Source organism: Diprion similis, chromosome 4, assembly GCF_021155765.1.
Source record: "Diprion similis isolate iyDipSimi1 chromosome 4, iyDipSimi1.1, whole genome shotgun sequence".
Lineage (NCBI taxonomy): Eukaryota > Metazoa > Arthropoda > Insecta > Hymenoptera > Diprionidae > Diprion > Diprion similis.
This window is the reverse complement of record NC_060108.1, coordinates 27419216-27438894: the sequence shown is the minus strand read 5'-3', so window position 1 is coordinate 27438894 and position 19679 is coordinate 27419216. Positions and strand designations below refer to the sequence as shown.

At 37.3% G+C, this 19679-nt stretch overlaps 1 protein-coding gene across 2 annotated transcripts; it reads right to left on the bottom strand.

The window, feature by feature from the left end:
• Positions 1-362: 362 nt before the first annotated feature.
• LOC124405142 (centrosome-associated protein 350-like) lies at positions 363-15856 on the bottom strand. Of its 2 annotated transcripts, none has more exons than XM_046879800.1 (13): positions 15701-15856; positions 13703-15541; positions 13368-13584; positions 13024-13277; positions 12676-12942; positions 12012-12235; positions 11620-11941; positions 10329-11536; positions 9095-9258; positions 8775-8941; positions 4510-8569; positions 2807-2889; positions 363-2724 (listed from the first exon to the last, which is right to left on the bottom strand). In XM_046879800.1, exons 1-13 carry the CDS (start codon positions 15800-15802, stop codon positions 2002-2004), a joined length of 9630 nt encoding a protein of 3209 aa, XP_046735756.1. In that variant the 5' UTR covers positions 15803-15856; the 3' UTR covers positions 363-2001. The 2 variants fall into 2 exon arrangements, with proteins under 2 accessions (XP_046735756.1, XP_046735757.1); XM_046879801.1 differs by having other exon boundaries at positions 13368-13443.
• Between the last annotated feature and the right edge of the window lie 3823 nt (positions 15857-19679).

Sequence of the window (19679 nt, the reverse complement as noted above, 5' to 3'; positions counted from 1 at the left end):
ATGATTTAAGGTAGCCTCTACATATCGTCAGTTATGTCGGATCCGATTGAAACGAGCAGGTATCTGCTTCCGATGAAATGTTTACCTACTTGTATTGGGCCACATTTACTACAATGGAACGCCGATTTTGTCAACATTACGAGAGGTAAGTCAGAGTTGTTTCAGTTCAGTCAGTAGTGCTCAAGTCGCCGGACCTACCGCATCATTTCACAAGAGTAGTGTTGTGAATGAACGCATGAGACTATAAAGTTCATGGTGCTGTGTAAAGTGAATGATACATCGACGGGTTGCAGGTTCGGGCGATTAAAAGACGACACAAAGAAAGTTGAAATGAAATGCGAACGGTGAATTTTTATCATTATTTTTCATCAAAGTTTATTATAAAATATATCAGAACTTAATTAAGTACATATTCAACTACGTACGTGGACATCCTATCGATAACTGAGTAGCGTATAAATACTGTTTTATACAAACTAGCCACTAACATGCTCGGTAAAAATAAAAGTATTGACACGAGGATTTCGTGTCATTGTTTATGGTATTACAAAAATAAAATTCAGTCGGTACACTTGAGCCTGCTTTTATGTGCGCGACGACTCGAGAAACGTCGGTAGAAAAAAGTGAAGCAGCATGGTGATTATCGTATTTCCTACTTTGGGAATACAATGTGAAGAAACAAAACCTGTGACGGTAAGTGCACCCGTAAGAATATTAAGTTCAATAGAAAGGTATGATTATGATTGCCACGTAATATTTCCTTAGCAGATAAAGAATCCTGCAGAATGAATAGTTTAGTTTACGTGCTATGAGAATATCGTGAATACGTTAAACATTGTACTATTTACATCACAACCATGAAACACACATGTAAGAAAAATTAACGATTCAAGTATCCCCGCGACGTGGCTATCGTTAAAATTAAATTTGAAAATCGTCCACGTGTTTGAATGATAAATGCATTGTGAATATTCCGAGTCAGGTGTACCATTTCTATAATTTTAATTTAATACTAATAAATTCGAAAACTTGATAGTAATTTTGATTAACATGGCTCCAGTCTTTCAGTCTTCTAGGGAAATTTCGTTAAGTTCATATTAAAACAGTTGAGCCCGGCACGCTGAGCCGTAATTAGTATCCATCGTTCTATTAGTCACCTAATCAATCATTGTCATAACAGAATAAATAACTAAACTATCAACAGAGAAAAAAACAATATAACAGAAGGTTTTTGCGTTGCATTTAGGTACAAGATTTGTAAACGAACATTTTACGATTTTTATAACAAAATCGCACGCTTGCCATACGCTCACAGATTAAAATATTTGTACGTTGACAATAGACAGTTCGTTACTGATTGTGAGTGTTGAGGCCGTGAAATTATCTCAGCTCTCAACCGCAGCTGCATCAATAAGCAGCTCGTAGCCCACAGCTGTAGAGATATGTAACTGATGCCGCGATATTGGAAATGTAGAGATACATCATGTCACTTTCAATTCAGGAACAACAATTACCCAAAATCTTGAGCTTACGAGCACAAGGTAAAGAGAATAGGAACCAGCCTACACATTTCAAGTAATACGAAAATTAACCAAGAATTGTACGGCCTGATGACAAACATATATATATAAAGTTGTGCAAATAGCTGTCGAAGTTTGGTTACGGAATAATATCGCTATTAGACCAATTCAAACCTGAAGATCATATTTTCTATTTACCGAGAAATGTTTGGTGTAAGAGGTCACTCACACTAAGGAAGGGTGACAACCTGCAGCGATGGCTCAGGACATAAAATCACCCCGACATGTGCTAGTGGCCACTTTCACCAAATACCCCATGACAGTTTAACGACAATAAGTATTTGTCACAGTTCGAACAGTTCTTAAAGCCAGTGGAGCTTTGTTTCAGGAAATCGTGTTAAATTCTGATCAATAATCAACTTGAAGCAGGATTGATTGTGAGTGAATCTTTAGGTTCCCGCAAAATTTTGCGCGATATTTCTCAACTCGTGACTTGTCGCTTCTTTATGTAAGCCATTTTAACGACGTTAGCAGCATCAAGTATAAGTGAGTCCAATATCGCGGTTGTTAATTCATTTTTTACCGCTAATTCATCGTGATGAAACTTAGTCCATTCATCTTCCTCGGCTTGGGCCTCTCTAGCCAATAACTCGTCTACTCTATCGCGTCGTTTCCTACTCCAGCGCATAACCAGGTTCTCTCTTTGCAATTTCGTCTTGAAGCCAAATAACGTCGCAACTTCTTTGCTCACGTAGTCATTCAGACCTTCGACTGTTGTCGGAATCTTCATTGTCGGCTTTGTTTTAGCATTTGGCTTTAGCCAACTGGGTCCAGGCTTTTCACATTCAGATTGATAAACTTCCGATATAGTTTCCTTGCAGAGATCAAATAAGAATGTGTTGTATATTTTTCTGTCTCTTTTTGCCGTTTCGTTATTGTCTTTACTCAGCTCGCAGATTTCTACTGGGGGCTGAAGGCTGATTATATCGTCTCCGGACTGTTTGGCTTGATAAATTAAATGCGTTGCTCTTTCGGTGAATGAAGTTAAGTCCTCCACATTAGTTGGGACCACAGCAGGTGCTGGTGATGGCGATGTCTGCGATACGGATAATCGCCCCCCACTTGGAGGTGTGTACGGCGGAGGTGGTTTATTTGGGATTTCTCTCACGTAGTAGGACACCTCTTCAGCCTCTAGTTTCTTGATCTGTAAGAGTTTTAGTCATTATTCCAATATAAGGATGGCCTCAAATTCTTTGCTCAAGATAATAAACTGCCTTAGCTGTTACCTCTAATTCAATTTGGAGTTGTTGAATCCGGAGTAGCTTCGCCTCTAGCTCCGCGACATCCAAACCCGGTTGTTCCAGTGACACTATAATTTTTTCACAGTGCAAAATATTAGCTGGTACAAGCTGTGCATAGTTGTGTGGTTCATTCTTATCATATTATTCTTTACACAATGTCATCCATGAAATAGGACAGGTCTAGCATTACTTGTTTCAGTGCTATAGGTACACGCCTAGTATCTCAAAGTATTTAAAATTATAGTAACATGTTATAAAGTTAAAATGAACGTCGTAAGCATTCCGTAAAAATTATTACTAAATATCAATTTGTAGAGTTGAAAATTGGATATTCGTTTAGTGTTTTTGAGGGTCAATTTTTTAAACTATTATCAAAGGTGAAATCCAATCGCTAAACGAAAGTGAATATCAATTGTTCTCAAGTGACAAATGGTTTGAAACTTTTCACGGTCTTTTAATAGATACCAAGCAGTTATTATATATTGGTGGATATCGAGTGGTTTCAATAATGCGAGCATCGTCTATGATATACCATTATTCCTCCAAGTTTAACACTAAACCTCTATTGCAATTTGTTTACTCTGAGAATTTTGCAGGAATGACTAATCACTTATTAAATCGATTGATCATTGCCCATCAACCAGTGAACTATCATCACATCATCAATAGTTTGGACAGTTTCTTGTTACTTAAAAAACAATCTGTGAATATATTTTTAGGAATTCATGCTTCGAAAATTGTAATATATATATGTATGTATATATATATATATATATACATAGCTAGTGATTATTTTGTATGCACAAGGGTATCAAGATCAAGCATTCATGCAACATTTAATTGGAAAAAGGAGAGCAAATCAGTGTTTATTACATTCCTAGTTTTGTAGAAAATTACCTTCGAGGTAAAAATTGTCTTGATATTGTTATTCTGAAAATAAATAACATATGGCTGTACCACAGATGCTTCACACATTAGCCAAAAATAAATATTGCAAAAAATAGGATCTGATTTATCGATAAATATAAAATAGCGAACAGAAATAATTCCATACAATGGACTACGTCGCAGCCAGTACTTGTAGCCCAAACTAACGATCCTAATAATTATACAGAAAATTTTCCTATCAAAGTACCAGTGCTTAGTATCAAAGTGTGTATGATAATTTTTTATCGCAGGTGCGTCATATCAAAAGGGATCCCTGATTCTATGCACCACAGCAAGTAGAAAGAATGAAGAAATGAAGAGCTGCTGATTAAAAATATACCCATGATATTCGCCCCATCCGCGCAGAGTTCTAAACTACATATTCCAATTATGATTATACGAATTTTCAAATACATCTCTGTGTTTACATGAAATGTAAAAAACGTTCTTTTGACGTAGGAAAGCTTTATGGTTCACATGGCTCTGGTACCTTACTGATAGTATGCATATGCAGTGCTTCATGATTACTAATTGTTCAATAATATAAATGAATATGTAGATAGACAGGAATAAATAGCGTGTTTTCGGAAATTCGACCCTTGAATATTAATAATACACCATACAAAAACACAGTACAGTATAAGTGATATATCGTAGCGAGTGTTGATCTCATATTTGCAACATTAGATTGTATAAAAAATATTTAATACTTGTGAATATTATTGTGAGACATTTTGTATAATCCATTGAATGAAAATTACCTTTTAATTTGTCGATCATAGCTTCAATGTCTTTTTCGGATGTGGCGACGGCTGGCGTTGCATTGAATTCATTCTTCAGTTCAATGTTTTTCGTTCCGAAATTATTCTCATTTGCTAGCAAATCATCATCCAAGGCTTCGATGTCCAGTCTAGAATCGTTGGGATCTCTCGGTGAATCTATTTCGATCTCTGACACACTTCTCGGTGTTTCAACCTCCTCGCTAGATTCAGATGGCAGTTCGACTTCATACTTTTGTAAGTTATCATCAGATTTAGCCGATCCCTGTGACTCATCGGATTTTTGTGATGCACAATCCGATTTATCAGCTATATCGCTTTTGTGCAATAACTCTTTAGATTTTTCAGAATAATCAAGTTCCGGTGATGAATCTGCAGGGTTTTGAGACTTCCGACTGTTTTCCAATCCACCTTGAATTAAGTGTATGGGATCGTTAATAGCTGGAAGTTGCAGGCTGGATTCTCGTGTCTTCTCCAACTTTTCAACATTCTCTTGCAGAATTTCATCACTCTGATTTTCCAACTCTTCAAGTGTCTCAAAAGTTACTTGAGGTTCCTGTTCATGGCCGTGTTTTGATTCCAACGTGTCCGCCTTGTTTTCAACATTTCCCAAAGAATTTTTTTCAAATAATGGTATTGGACTGGTATGCTCCAGATAAGACTTTATCTCATCGTCATTATCATCATCGTTAAGTCCTGTATGCTCACTTAACTCGGTTTTAATTAAGTTTTCCTTTAATTGTTCATGAGCAGAACTATATTTTGATTGATGTGATACAATATCATATTCATCAGATTCCAATGGTATTCTGGGTTCGCCTATTAGCGAAATTTGCTCAGAAATTTCTATGCTTTTGCTAGATTTTTCAGACAGGTTATCGAACTTTTGTGATGCTGTGTCCGCGGATACATCTTGAATTTGTTGAGTAGATTCTTCCTCAGTAGAATAAACTTCAGCTTCACAACTTTTCACCTTAGTATCAGCCACAGGTGAACCAATATCTGATATTTTTGTATCAAAGATTTGCGATTCATTGTGTCCATGGGAAATTTTCAACCTTTCATTAGGGTCATAAGTATCTACTAGATTCCCTATAATCCTTGTTTCTACAACCAATTCCTTCTCGTTCTGATGCTGAATATCAGTTTCCTGCTTAAAATTATTCAATTCTGTCGACTTTTCGGTGAATTTTTTGTGGCCTACGTCGAAATTGTTTGGATTGCCATCTTCTTTATTCCTTATTTGATGCGTTTCCAACTCATCTGAGGACTTAGTAGAGTGACCCTCACTTGCAACACTGCTCAACGTCTCCGGTTTATCACTGGGGGTAGGTGAAAGTTGCATCTCAATGTCATGTGAAACATATCCAGTCTTCTGTTGGTGAGATATTTGTAATATACGGTTTGTCTTTTCAGGTATATCAATTTGCTGAGGGAAAACAGATTCGTTTAGTATTTGTACAGGCTGTTCAGAAGTCACTTTCGATTGAAGAATCAACTTTTTATTAGGAATATGTGATACAGTAATTGGTACTTCATACTCAGCATCAGATCGACGGGGTATCTGTGTCAAGGCTTGAAAATTTTTAGATAATTGTTCAGACTTCTGGAGTAGTTCACCAATTTTTTTGCCATTATTTTCAGGCGTGATTAAAAACTGTTGAGATTTTTGCGACGCTTGATTTGTTTTCTGAGTGATCTCATCTAAAATCCTCAATACATCTTCAGATTTTTGTGTCATTTGATATTTCTCTGGCAACCTACTGGACTTTTGATATAATTCCCGTTCGGATCTCTGCCGTTCAGATATATCCATAATTTCTGAAACCTCAAGGCTTTCTTCTGATATATCTTCATATTCTGGATCTTTGATCGTTTCAAACGTGGATTTCTCATCTGGATGTCCAAAACTCGTCTCTAGTAGTTCAGGAGGAGGCGTTTGAGCTGTATTTTCACTGCTCACAACTTCTATATTATCATTCAAACTATGAATGGATCGGTTTGTTTCATTGGATTTTTGAGAGGAATTTTTTTTCTCGTCACATTTATCATGCAATTTCGAAGCAGGTTCTTCAAGGCTTTCTTTTTCAATAAATTGTTTTAACACTTCAGGTTCTTCAAATGCACGCTGGTCTGAGTTCGTACGTGCCTCAACGGCATCAGTATCGTCTAATAGATTATCATATTCTAAACTTCTGATTAATGTGAGGTCTTTTTTTGCTTCAGATGCGTTTGAAATGATTTCCGCAATGGACATGATATCATTCTCCAAAGAATTCAACTCGTCCATTGCTTCCTCATTCTTATTCTCTTCAAAGGATGCATTTGTTTCCATACTTTTTGTATTGATGGTCACTCTGTCAGGAGATTTGACATGATCAGATATAATTGATTTCTCAATTTCGTTCAAGATTTCTCTACTTCTTGCTTTGAAATCAATTTCCTGCTCGGAGTACATTCGTAGTGCCGTATTTTCGGGCACTAATTTCTGCATTATTTCAGTCACTTGTGCAGTTAAGTCTTTCTCATGAAAGTCAAGGTTCTCATGCTCTTCATCTACAATATATGTGCCATTGTTATTCGTATTAAACATAGGTTCTTGGTCACTGAAATTATTTGGATGATCTAAATCAGTGATATCTGCGGAAGTTCCCTTCTCTGAGTCATTCGCAAGATCATCAACTATCTTTTCTTCTTTGTCAGACTTTAATTTGCTGTCTGACGTTTTACTAAACTGCGACATCATTTCAGAAAGAGCTTTGAGGTCATTTTCAAGTGTACTTATATCATCGTTCAAATTTTTATTGCCCAGCTCCAGAAAGCTTAGTTTGTGGGAAATTGATTCCGATTCCTGAATGGATTTCTCGATCACATCTTCATCAATGTCAGAATGTCCTTTCGTACTAGGAGCTTCATCAGGGATAATTTGTAAGGCATTCTGTTCAGAACTGAGTCTCGAAGTGACACTGATCAGACCATCGGTTAGGTTGTTAATACTAGACTCTTTGATCAGATGTATTTCCAAGGGGCTCGTATCTGATTGAACCTCGGAATCTACAATTTTAGGTGAAATTCTTCTTGATGAAATCGATTGGTGATTTTCCGGTTTGAACACGTTCTTATCTTCCCTCTGGGAAACTTCCTCAAGCACGTAATCACTGATAGTTTCACCGTCTGAAATCTCATACGGCGACAAGTTGCGCTCCGAGCTACTTCTGTGATCGCGTTTTTCCGAGTCCGATAAAATTTCCGTAGGAACGTCTTTTGAAACTGACGGCTGGATGGAAATGCTGTAGCATCTTGAATATTCAACACCAGTAACTGTTTCTGTGGGATTGGATTGTACTTCTTGATGGGAATCGGCCGTTTGAATACTGTCCGGAACTGTGTCTGGTTTTCGATTTGACGAAGCTCTGGATGCGCCTAACATGATACCCTCATTATGGATTTCTTTATGTCGTGAGAATTGTGATTCTTTGCGACTTGAATCAGATTTACACTTTGAACTGACTATGGAAATTTCATCTATTGATCTTTCTGATGACGATCTTTGATTCGATGTACGATTATTGTCTTCAATTTGCTCGGATATAGACTGATTTCCTACATCATCGGAAGTAAAGCCTGGTTCTTTTGAGGCAGTGCTTTTAATGTCTTCAAAGATTGATTGAATACTTTGGGTTGTAGTTTTTCTCTCGGAACTCATCATTTCGGATCGATCCGTGACATCACTGGGGGTTGACCTTGGTGATTTTTTGTAATTTGAAATATGTTCTGAATTTTCACTTCCGTACATGTTGTCCAAATCTTTATGCTGATTGTCTTCAGACATTAAACTTCTTATTTCAGATTCCGATCGTGACTTCAGTAAATCACTTTTTTTATATATTTCTTTGATTCGTTTGATCGGAATCTCTGGTATCTTGAAATCAGTAAGTGATTTTGATTCAATAGCAAGTTTATCCGATAAGCCATCATTCAGTACTGCGCCTCGTTTGTTCTCCAATTTCTTACGCATTTCGTGGATCGTTGTATCGTATTTCTGTCAACAAGAAATCAATGAAACGATGAATTACGTTTCATTATTTTAAAGTCCATTTGTATTTTATTGATTATGAGTAAATGTGTGTGTGTGTGTGTGTGTGTGTAAAAAATTGTAGAGTAATAAATGTTACTGTAAATTTAATGGGCATCCGAAATTGGGGCACACAATTGATTGTCAGATAGGTCTCTATCTAACAATGTACCTTGATTTGGTTGAGAAGATTCGTCTCCAATGCCTTTAGTCTCTGTTTAGCTTGCCTCTTGGCCTCTCGTTTTAATCTGGTCATTTCAGTTCGTCGCTCCGCAAGCTTCTCAGCTAACATTTCAATTCTGCTCTCCGCATCACTAGTATCTGATGATACAGTTGTATCTAACAATGAAAATTCATTTCAATTGAGTTAGTTACGAATGTAAAAAATCTTTCAAATACTTGTAGGGAATCAATAAATCTCTCGTTGTCTCGTACCGTAAATAATTATGTGAATATTTTTCAAGAACATAAATTAGGGTCTAAATTTTGTACCATGATACGATAGAGCATTAGAAGCAGCACTGACGAGTTTAAATGCTGCTTCCTCCATGCGAGCAACACGGTTTTCCTCGGCACGCAGTCGTGAGTGCCAAGCAATCCACTCCTCTACGCAACTTCTGCGTGAAGCGAGTGCCGCCTCCCTGGCACTCAATATTCTAGAAAAATAAACAAACCAATTATTTAATGTGAGGAAAAAACTATCTCATACACTTCGGACAACAATACCAGACCGTTGGAATTATAGGTGAAGGTCCTTCTATCTACTCTACTTATTCATTTTGGGGAATAAGGGATAGTTGGTCTATGTTATATGCAAAATTACCAGTTGTCAGAAATTTTCATTGTCAAAACTTCCCAATTTCTTTAAATTTTCCAAATAGAAAATTCACATATTACATAAAATTTAGCAATTCTTTGTATAAACTATGGGGCAAGAAATTATGTCCTAAGGTGAAACTCATTAATAATCCTACAATAATTTTCCAGATTCTAGGATAATCATCATAGCAAATGATAAGATACTGTGCAAATCATGATGTAAGTAAAATGTTGCACAAAGCAATCGCTGGTAATCAAGTTTTTCCCATAAATAGGTGAGCTACGATTAACTGAAATATTAGTACGACGATGTTAGTTCAAGATTGGTAATGAACTTCACATACTTCTTCTGACTCTTCCAGTTTTCCAAGTTTGTAACAACTTTGCTGGATGAATTGTCTTCATTCTTGTACTTATTTTTAATCAAAAGATAAACGCAGACAGTCCCAAGCATTCATCAATAATTTTGCCTAATTAAAATAGGTTCACATACTATGAGCAAAAATGTAGAAAATATGACACATAAACGAGAATTATCTTTGGAGATGGAAACGGTTAGAAATCAGATCTTTTAGACAGTGCAAAATTGCGAAGACTGAAGTATCTTCGGTACAACTTAGAGGCATGTAGCGGAAAATCTATTTTTAACAGTTCACGGCAAGCAAATACACATTTTCAAGTTATTATTAGACCTGTGCCTGAGTGCAATATCTAGATACTGGGTTCCTTGAATTATACACATTGTTTTCAGATTAAAATGAAATACCAACGAATTTATTACAAATACCAACTTCTATTTATGCTGCATATGAAAACAAATAAGTTTTTCACTGATATAGAAGTTCGTCAATCGTTTCTATGATTGAAGGAATCACCACAATAAAATAAAAAGCAAGTATATACGTACTGTTCGAGTTTTTTGCTGGTTCTGAAGTGATGATCTTGTGCTCTTATTACAACAGATCGGGAATAACTTTTTTCACTTTCTCCTGAACTATGATGTGAAATGGTAAGCGTGCTGACTTGAGATCTTGTAGACATATTTCCCACATTTTGGAAATTCCCATCTTGTCTTCCAGAAATATTCCGCAAATTTTCGGAATCTTTCGAAGAAACATTCTCTTTAGCCTCGTGTTCGTTTGCTATATTTTTAAGAATTTGATAATTCTTTTCTTTGACAGCTTTTGAGTGTTTAACTAATGCATGCAGGGAGCTCTGACTGTCATTAGCTTCAAGATCATCTGTCAACAAATTTTGAAAATCCTCATCTGACTGAACTTGATCTTTCTCTATTTTAGATCGTTTGCTATGGTGTTTCATAATTGCTTCTGGAATTTGTGAACTCGATTTCGAACGCAAAATATTTTCAGACAGAATGTCAGATGACGATTTGGATTTTAGACTCCTTGACCCCTTGCGTTTTGAATTTGACTTGGTTTTCGAACTGTTCTGCGATTTCTTAGAACTCTCTTTGCTAATCATTGACGTATTTTGAGTCTTCTTTAAACTCTTAGAAGTCATCTCAGAAAGATCTTCAACAATATGTAATGATTGCTTTGAACCTAATTCTTCCGCAATCTCGTCAGATTCTGTGTTCAAATTCTCCGAAACACATGGATTCTTTTGATATAACAATTCTTTGTCACGTTTCATCTTCAAGTTTTCAAAATTAATTTCAGTTGCTTGCGAAGACTTTGACTTTTTAGAAACCTCATCCACCAAAGTATCGGATTCAGATCTAACATTTTCACAAATTGATTTATCCAACTCATTCAATGTAGATTTTGGCTGGACCTCCTTCACCTTTGATTTTTCCAACCCAGTGGAAGTGTCTTGTTTATTTAATTTTTTAGAACTAATGTTAGATTCAATATCAGTTCCGTGCAATTTATGGTGTGAAATACCTAGTTTGGGCATCACTTCTTTGTATTTACATGGTTTTATCTCATACTTTAGCATTGCATCAAATTTCTGAGCTGCACTATGAATTCTTTGTTCTTTTGCAAGAAATTTTTGTGAATTTGGTGATAAGATATTACCGTCAATAAATGAAGTATCAGATGGTTCTGTCATATTTTCAGATTGATCAGGTTTCATTAATTTCGTATCCTGTCCCTGAAAAATAATATCCGAAATTAGAAAATTTTCTATACTCGCCCATGTCCGAATAATACTGCTAACGTGATGAAAACTCTCACCTCTTGGCTAGAAGTAATGTCAGATCTGGGCATCTTCCCTTCAGACTTGTGTAACTTTCCTTCAGCTGCACGAGATTTTATTTCTATATGGGAACGATCAAGTTGTGACTTATCTGAATCTACAAGTGAGCTCATGGAACTCGGACTCCTAATGTCATACCCTTTCATAGGGCCGGATAACCGGCGCGGGGATTGATTGTCCGCGCTTCTCTTTAATTTCGTTAGAATGTTTTTAGTAGACATTTGAGGATTCAACATGTTTCTTTGTTTTTGAAGCATAAGTTTACGCTCCTGACTAGCCTTTTTATGTAGTTCCTTCAACCTTGGGGATTAACGTTATTAGATAGTGGTGATAAAAAATAATACGGAAAATTTTATTCTACTCTGCTTACCTGTTCATTTCGTCTTTCTCTTGTTGTAATTTCAAAAGCAAGGCTCTTTGCTTTTTCTTTACTGAACTGATGCGACTATCTTGACCCATATCTCGTAAGGCACGTTTTTGTTCTTCTAATTTAACCAGCTTCTTTGTGCGATCATTCAAAGTCTTTTCCCGAGACTTAAAAAGCATTTCAATTTCATCATATCTTTGTTTTTCGTCTTTAATCAATTGAGCCAACTGGAATAGATTGCATTTCATAATATTAATCATCTGTGTAGAAGAGAATTTCCCTGCTATGAGTGAAAGAAATCAGTTTTAAAGTAATACATTCTGAAAGGATTACAATGTAACTCTGGGTCATTCATACTTTAGCGCCCAAAGGGAACACATAAGTAAAACTGAAAACACTTAATTATACGTAAAGCTCGTGCAAGCAGATCTTTCTAGCGCAAGGATTACGTAGCAAGCAAATCGCTGGCTATGCGTAGTCTCAGATAGAGCATGTAGTTTTCAGGTAAAATAAGATATGGTTACCCACACTCAAAGATTCCCTGCGAGCAATAAGGAGTGCATGACCCTGCAAGTTCAGGCTGTGCGCATTATTGTGTAGAAGCTATATCTAACTCGGTGATCGAAAAACATTTTTCAGTTTCCTGTGCAAAAAATAGCAGATGTACCTCTGAATCAAGATATTTGTTAAAAGAACAAGTAACATCTCTTGTTGAAATACTAATTTCAGTCCCAGTTTCAGTCTTGATTGAAGATGTTGTTTCGTGTAAACTGATTTCTGACATCGTGTGCATTCTGCTAGGCAACGAAACGTTTTCGATCTGGTCAAAATCTTCAAATTGATTGAGCGATTCGAACGAAAGCTGAGGAACTTCTTCTATATCTGATGTCCCTCTTTCATATGTTATACCAGGAATTTGTCTGCCTGGAGAAGTCTGCAGATAAAAAATTGTTTGCATAAAAAAATTAAGTACAACTTATCATACAATCACACTGTCCTCAGAAATTACACATACATGTCTACGCCTAACTCTGTGTGTGTCTGTTTGCGTTGCAATATCATTCGCAGTCTGAGTTTGAACCTCCGTCACTCTGACAGAGGTACGATCATTCCTTTTCGAGAAATTATCAGAGTCTGCCAGTGTATCCTGGGAGTGTTTAACACGTCCAAGCGTTTTGACGGATTTGGTATTTGGATTTTCATTGCTCGTATTTATCACTTCAACATTGGCATCCTTTGTTTCATTGATGTGGTGTGGCGGAAGATCAGCTATTTAAAAAAGACAAAAAATTTGTTTGCATTATACATTATAGGTGATGTCGAGTGTTTGCACATTAATACGAATGCTCGTGTACTCACTTTTGTCAATTGTTTCCTGATCAGCTTTGCTCTGGTTCCCCTGATGTCTTTCTGTATCGATGGTATCTCTGCCCGCCTGCAAAAGCATCAAATTCTTTCGTCTCATTTCGTTTTCTTTTTGCTTTTCAACATTCATCACCTGCCATAGAGATTCGTTGAATGAATCTAGCAGGCGTAATTCAGCTTGAAATTGCATGTGCAACGCTGTTGGGTGTAACTGGAAATTTACACAGACAATAAATATGCACAAAATTGAATATTTTGAGACCTGTACTGACTGTTGTACGGTTGATATTGGAAAATATTTAAGTGATTCAAGTTTTGTGTATTCTTACCAGTTGAATACCGTTGTCTTCCGGTTGAACGTTATTAGCTGGTTTGTGTTTCGGACTGCACAGATCAGTTTCACTATCTGACTTGTGTAACAAATTTTTCCTTCGTTTCGACCGAAGTAGTAAATTAATATCCGGTGTTACTAGGTCACAGAATTCGTTTTGCTCTCCGTAACTTTCATCCCTGAATGAAATTCTTGTTGGATCTAAAATGATTCCTGCGAATGATTTGGATTGCGGATTTATGTATTCGGGGTTTGACTTGCTTTGGGATGAAGTGGCACTACTGTCAATTTGATTTATCGGATTCTCAGCTAATTTCGAATCCATATTTAAGCTTTGGCTCGAAAAGTTTTCGGTGCTGCTTGCATTTCCCGAATTTTCATGACGCTTTTCCATTTGAGTTGACATTTGACAACTTCGATCTGATTGCTCTGCTTCACGAGATGTTTCACTGCTCTTTGCTTGTTGCAACGATGTTTCATTTCTCATTACATCATCAGTCTTACTAGTCAAATCTTTTCTATATTGTTTATCTGTCTCTTTGGAGCCAGAAATTGAACCACAAGCAGATTTAATCTCTTCTGAAACATCCAAGATATTTATATCTTCCAATTCCATTTCGGTGGTAGATGGTTTCGGTTTCTCATAAGAATGCCTAATTTGTGACTTGGGGTAGTTTTCGAATTGTTTTAGTTGGCCTTGAGAGGGCGATTTTGTAGTATGCTTTTGCTGTTTACAATTTGGCAATTCTGAATTTTTGTACCTAGGATCATTCAAGTTTTCAGTAGGTTTTCCTTTAAAACTGTCCCTAAGCGTGATTCTATCGTGTATTTTCATATTATTTTCTGAACTCGAATCGTTTTCAGAAATTTTACATTTCGTTTCTAACGATCGTTCTCGACCTGACTTCAAGGCCTGCATGCTAACAGATCTGTGTTTTTTATCATCACTTTTTTTTACTGTAGAAGTTACAAAATTCCTACTTTTAGGCTTTTTTAAAGCAAAGTCACTCTCTCTTGGTACGCTGCTCAAAAAGTTTTCTGGCTTGAGCATCTCCAATATCGAATCAGCTTCTTCCTCCGCATCTTTCCTGGAAACATGCTTTGACAATTTGGACCTTCTAGGTGTCTCTTTGAGGGCGTCGTCTTTCCTCACAAGCCCTAAATCATCTTTTTTTATTCTTTTTGACCTATTCTCTTTTTCCCTTGAGCTATCTCTAATGTGTTCTTTTTTCTTACTCGAACTAGAACTGATAGACAAATCCGGGATTTTTAGTGGCTCTATATTCTCAGAGTTTTTAATCTGGGACCCCTCGAGTACACTAAAGTCTAGCTTTCGATGAACCTTCTCGGCACTTTTCGGTGATTTGTTACAAACCGGGGAAACTTTCTCATCCAGCCCATGAATATCAAATTTCTTATTACCGAAGCCCCCTGCTGTTTGGAACGAATAATCCAAAGTCTTTGGGGAGATTTTCAGATCAGGAACCTTCAGCGGCTTTATAAAATCCATTTTTTGCACAGCTTGATTGATACTGCGTTTGAAATCAGTGTTCGTGTTATTAGCATCTCTTCCAGTTTGAGACTTGTCAAGATTCTCAGGTTCGTAAGCTCGTTTGCATGCCTCGGCATGCATGTTAAGTGCAAGCTTTCGCTTAACTGCTGTTATGAAGGTGAAGGGATAAGGTTGTACTGGATGATAGGTGAGAAGGGTTTCCAACCCCTTGATATCAGATTTTGTCTGCAGATTGGAAAATTCTTCTGCTTCGCTTTGATTTACTTTTGATTTGCCTTGCCGCAACTGTTCATTGATTTTGAAGCTTTGCAGAGCCTGCGATGCCTGCAACGTTAATAAAGGGATACGGTTAGACTGTTTCTATTTTTTTTTTGAGCGGCATACTCAATTGAATTGTTCTTTCGAGTTTCGTAGATACAAGTATCAAATTAATGAGGCTTATTGATCAATAAAATACTACGATGAGATGAAAATATATCTTACAGCTGCTGTAGACTCGGCACGTCTGACGATAACATCAGGATCGGTAAAAAATACATATTTCTTTTTCGTATCTGTCTCTTCTTTGTTAACGTTGCTCTTCATATTCTCATTGCTCGGTTAAATAACTAGCATATTGAAATATATATATTTCATCAAACAAAGATACTCCTGAAACAACGAGACAATAAAACAAATTTTCTTACATAAAGGCAGGGTGAATAATAATTTTACGCAAAAACTGTCCAATACGTTTTTCTACGCTACGTGCCGACGTAATTTAGGCACAATTGTTATGCACTACAAAATCGGACTACCGACGAGATGGAAAATCAATTATTTGTTATGCTTGCACAATAGTGTCAATTTTCGATGAAACAAACAACACATTTGAGAAACTTGTAAGAATTGTAAAATTCTCTCGGAACTGACGCGATTGATTTGGTTAGCTTAGGCTAGAATTCCATCACTGCGAATAATTAGAATAACAGGTACGTTATTTTTCAAATCAAACGTCCGAAACGGGTATTGTACATACGTACGTATAGAAAAAGAATACGTTGTAAGATTCATAACCTAGAGGGCGACGTTGAATTGAAGAAAATCTTAATACGCACCTTTTCACCTTATATAAAATATACATACGTCTCAACTATGTTGCACGACAAACTTATTTACACGTTGTAAATTTTTGCTGATTAATTATACCAGACGTCAAGTCTATGTTAAAGAATTACAGGTGGAAATGTAGGTAAATTTCACGATTCATTAGAGTCTACGTTTGCTTTTATCGTCATTCTAGAGATGGCACAACTGCATGAAACCGTCAACCGCCGTGCGCAGAACCCGCAGAACGCAAGCCATTACGATGACAGCGATCACGTGGTACATTTCAAACACGTATGCCTGCGTTCTTCGAACGTGCTTCGAACGCCGCGCGCCGGTGTTTAACCGTTACGCCGCGCCGCTGACACTTGACGCCGATATCTGTCCGCGGAAACGGGATCGATAAATTAACCGATCTATGTCTCATATCATTGGCTACTCCGATTTGCAAGAGAAAGAAAATAAAAATGTACCGGAATCAATCCATCCGATTCTGACAGGAGACGTAAGTTGAATTTAGGGATTCGATCGATTCGAAGTACAATTTAAAAATCGAGAATTTAGTTTTCTAAAAGAATGAAATACAGCAAGCCGAAGAACAGCATAACAACATAATACGCGATCCGAATGAATTAGTATTGTTGCGAGATATTGCCGAATGCGAAATGAACAATTATACTTTTTTTCCTACCATATATTGTGGCGACTTCGTTAATATTGTTCTGCAAGAATATCTCATTACTCTAGTCACCCTGTAACAGTTCTTCTATGGTTACTTTCGCGGTACCGTTTTTTGCCCGATCACCTTGTATCATATTAATGATTTATTATAACGTATATTCGACACAACATGCATGTACAGGATTATATGTACATAAAATTTATTTGACGCGTTGAATATTAGTGTAAAAACTGCGCTCCCGCATTCCACGTGTACAAGTATCCGGAACGAAAATGAAAACAATATCAAAACAAAAGTTTCAGCTATAAAAAACATAGAATGGAAGATGTTTCCATCGCTGAGCGGAGCTTATGAATAATTGCAGCGAGGAATTGAATTTACTACTCAGTTTTACGCAACGGTCAAATTTATAATTCTGTAGCACAGATACACATGCATATTATACGGGTCAATACCCACACGAACGAATGGTCGTTCAAGACTATCTGATTTAATATTCCGCAGGCAGTTTACGTTGTTCACCAGTCGACTTAAGCCTCGTTTCACACCTCAGCTCTGATATGAGTTATGCGTATGCATGCCTAGAACTTTGGGCAGCCACACACGTATTGCGCAAGCTGCAGAAAGGTGAGTGAAAAAGAGTCCAGCTAGCCCCAACGACTGTCGTCCAGGGTACCGATGTGTCAATAATGTATGCAACCCAGGTAGCAGGCCTGGCAAAGATGCCGACTATCAAATGTCGGCAAAATGCTGACTACTGGCCTGAGACTTGGCTAATGACGGCCAACAAGCCTAAGCCTGAAGGTGGTTTGAGCATATATACGTTTCATTCGGACAGGTATACGTGGTGTAAGGTCCAGAAATGTCCTCGCGGAAACGTCAAAATCGAGACCGAGTTGGAGCAGGAATGAATATCGTATATTGGATCAACAAAATCTTGTAGTTATTAAAATTTCAAGGCTTCATTATAGGCCATTTTTGAGTTAACAAATCGATTTATAGCCAACTTTTGTACTGGTATATAACTGCTTTCATTCACAATCCGGAGGACATTCGTGAACTTGTGACTGGCTTGTAGCCAACTCTCGGCATATTTTTCATTCGTTTCAAATTTAGTGATTATTATATCTTGTCAGTCATAGTCAAACATGATCATTGATATTGTGTGCTATCCGTGGACGGTACGAACCGGCAGCTGGTACCTGCAATTTACCAACATGTCATCAACGTTGGCTGTTCTTACAATACAGACGCACTCTGTACGTAGTACAGGACGTCAGAGAGATCCGCACTCGCGGTGCGTGGTCAAGAACCGTTGAAATTGACACAATTTCAATGACTCCTCCTGCATACCGGGCTCGATATATACCGGGTGACGATGAAAATATTCAGGCTAATAAAAGCTATCTTGTAATTGGAAATACAGGCATGTGTAGTTTCACTTGCGATATTGGATGCGTATATAAGGCATGTCATTTTTCGTTATGCACAGAGAAAATCTAACACCCACGGCATCATAAATTGTCCGCAGACTAGGTGGCGTACCTACATATAGGTATATCGTTCTCTGTAGGCGAGGAGAATTATATTTTCTTACGATGAAATATTATATTGAAACGTTCTTCGCGCACTGCACCTGATCATCCTTATAACTACGGTTCTCCATGCTACATATGCAATTACGGCTCTCCACCCACCCGTAACTTGTGGTGCATGACCGTTCGCATTAAGTTAGGAAAAATACCACATTCTAGTTCACATTATGTACTTACTATATCACTGAAAGCCTTCGAGTTTCCACGGGCGTGGTATTCAATATGTTGGGTAGGTCTACACAATGAACAACAGTGTATATCCTGCAGGGTGATTCTTGTACCCCGAAAAAGACCCTGTTAAGATCGTGTAGTACTCTTACCTTTACCGACCGAGCAAACTCACCTTTCTTGTGAAGGAACGCGCGGCCGTGCCCCCAGCTGATTGTGAGAACATTCTTTTATTTACGAAATTATAGTAATTCCTAATTCCCGTCTATAAGCCACCTCAATATTGCACGAAATCAATATCACGGGGGCTCATTTTACTCCTTATTCTTTCCGCCATTGCGCAAAGTATCTCAGCTGTGCACTTTTTGGCCCCTGAAATGCGGCGAATGTGAGAATAGTATGCGTGTCAAAAAGTTACTCATCTTTTTTGACCATTTTCAGGATTTGAGTAACTTTCCAGAATTCTGCAACAAAAGAGCGATGAACCGTCGAAATCCGTTTGGTTATTTAATATAGGCAAAAAAAGAGTGCGTTTGCTCGGTCGGTAAAGGTAAGAGTAATACATGACCTTAAGCCTGCGACTTGCCAGGGGTTGCAACTAATCTGCTTTTGGTTTGAAAATATGAGTAGACTACTGAACAGTTTTTTGGGTAAATATTTTGTTCCTAGAATATTACAAATATTAAGCATTATACATGGTTAATTATTATAACTTCCTTTCGCACACAGATGTGTAATCAGCGCAAGTATATCTACACTAGCCAAGGTGTAAATCGAGTGTAACTTCAAGGCGAACATTCTCCCGCAATAACCGACTGAGATTCGACCTTACTCCAATATCGAATTGTAGTTCTGCAAATCGCCCCTGTGCAGAGTGGAGACTGCGGCTGCACTTACTGCTAAAACTGTATACTTACGTATACGCCGTGAC

What these genes read in the sequence shown, in the direction of transcription:
- LOC124405142 (XM_046879800.1), bottom strand. Translation starts at nt 15,802, where the DNA reads ATGAAGAGCAACGTTAACAAAGAAGAGACAGATACGAAAAAGAAATAT. An exon ending in ACATTACTTCTAGCCAAGAG is followed by an intron (nt 11,537 to 11,619) that starts GTGAGAGTTTTC and finishes ATTATTTTTCAG; the next exon opens with GGACAGGATACGAAATTAAT. An exon ending in AACTCCAAATTGAATTAGAG is followed by an intron (nt 2,725 to 2,806) that starts GTAACAGCTAAG and finishes AAACTCTTACAG; the next exon opens with ATCAAGAAACTAGAGGCTGA.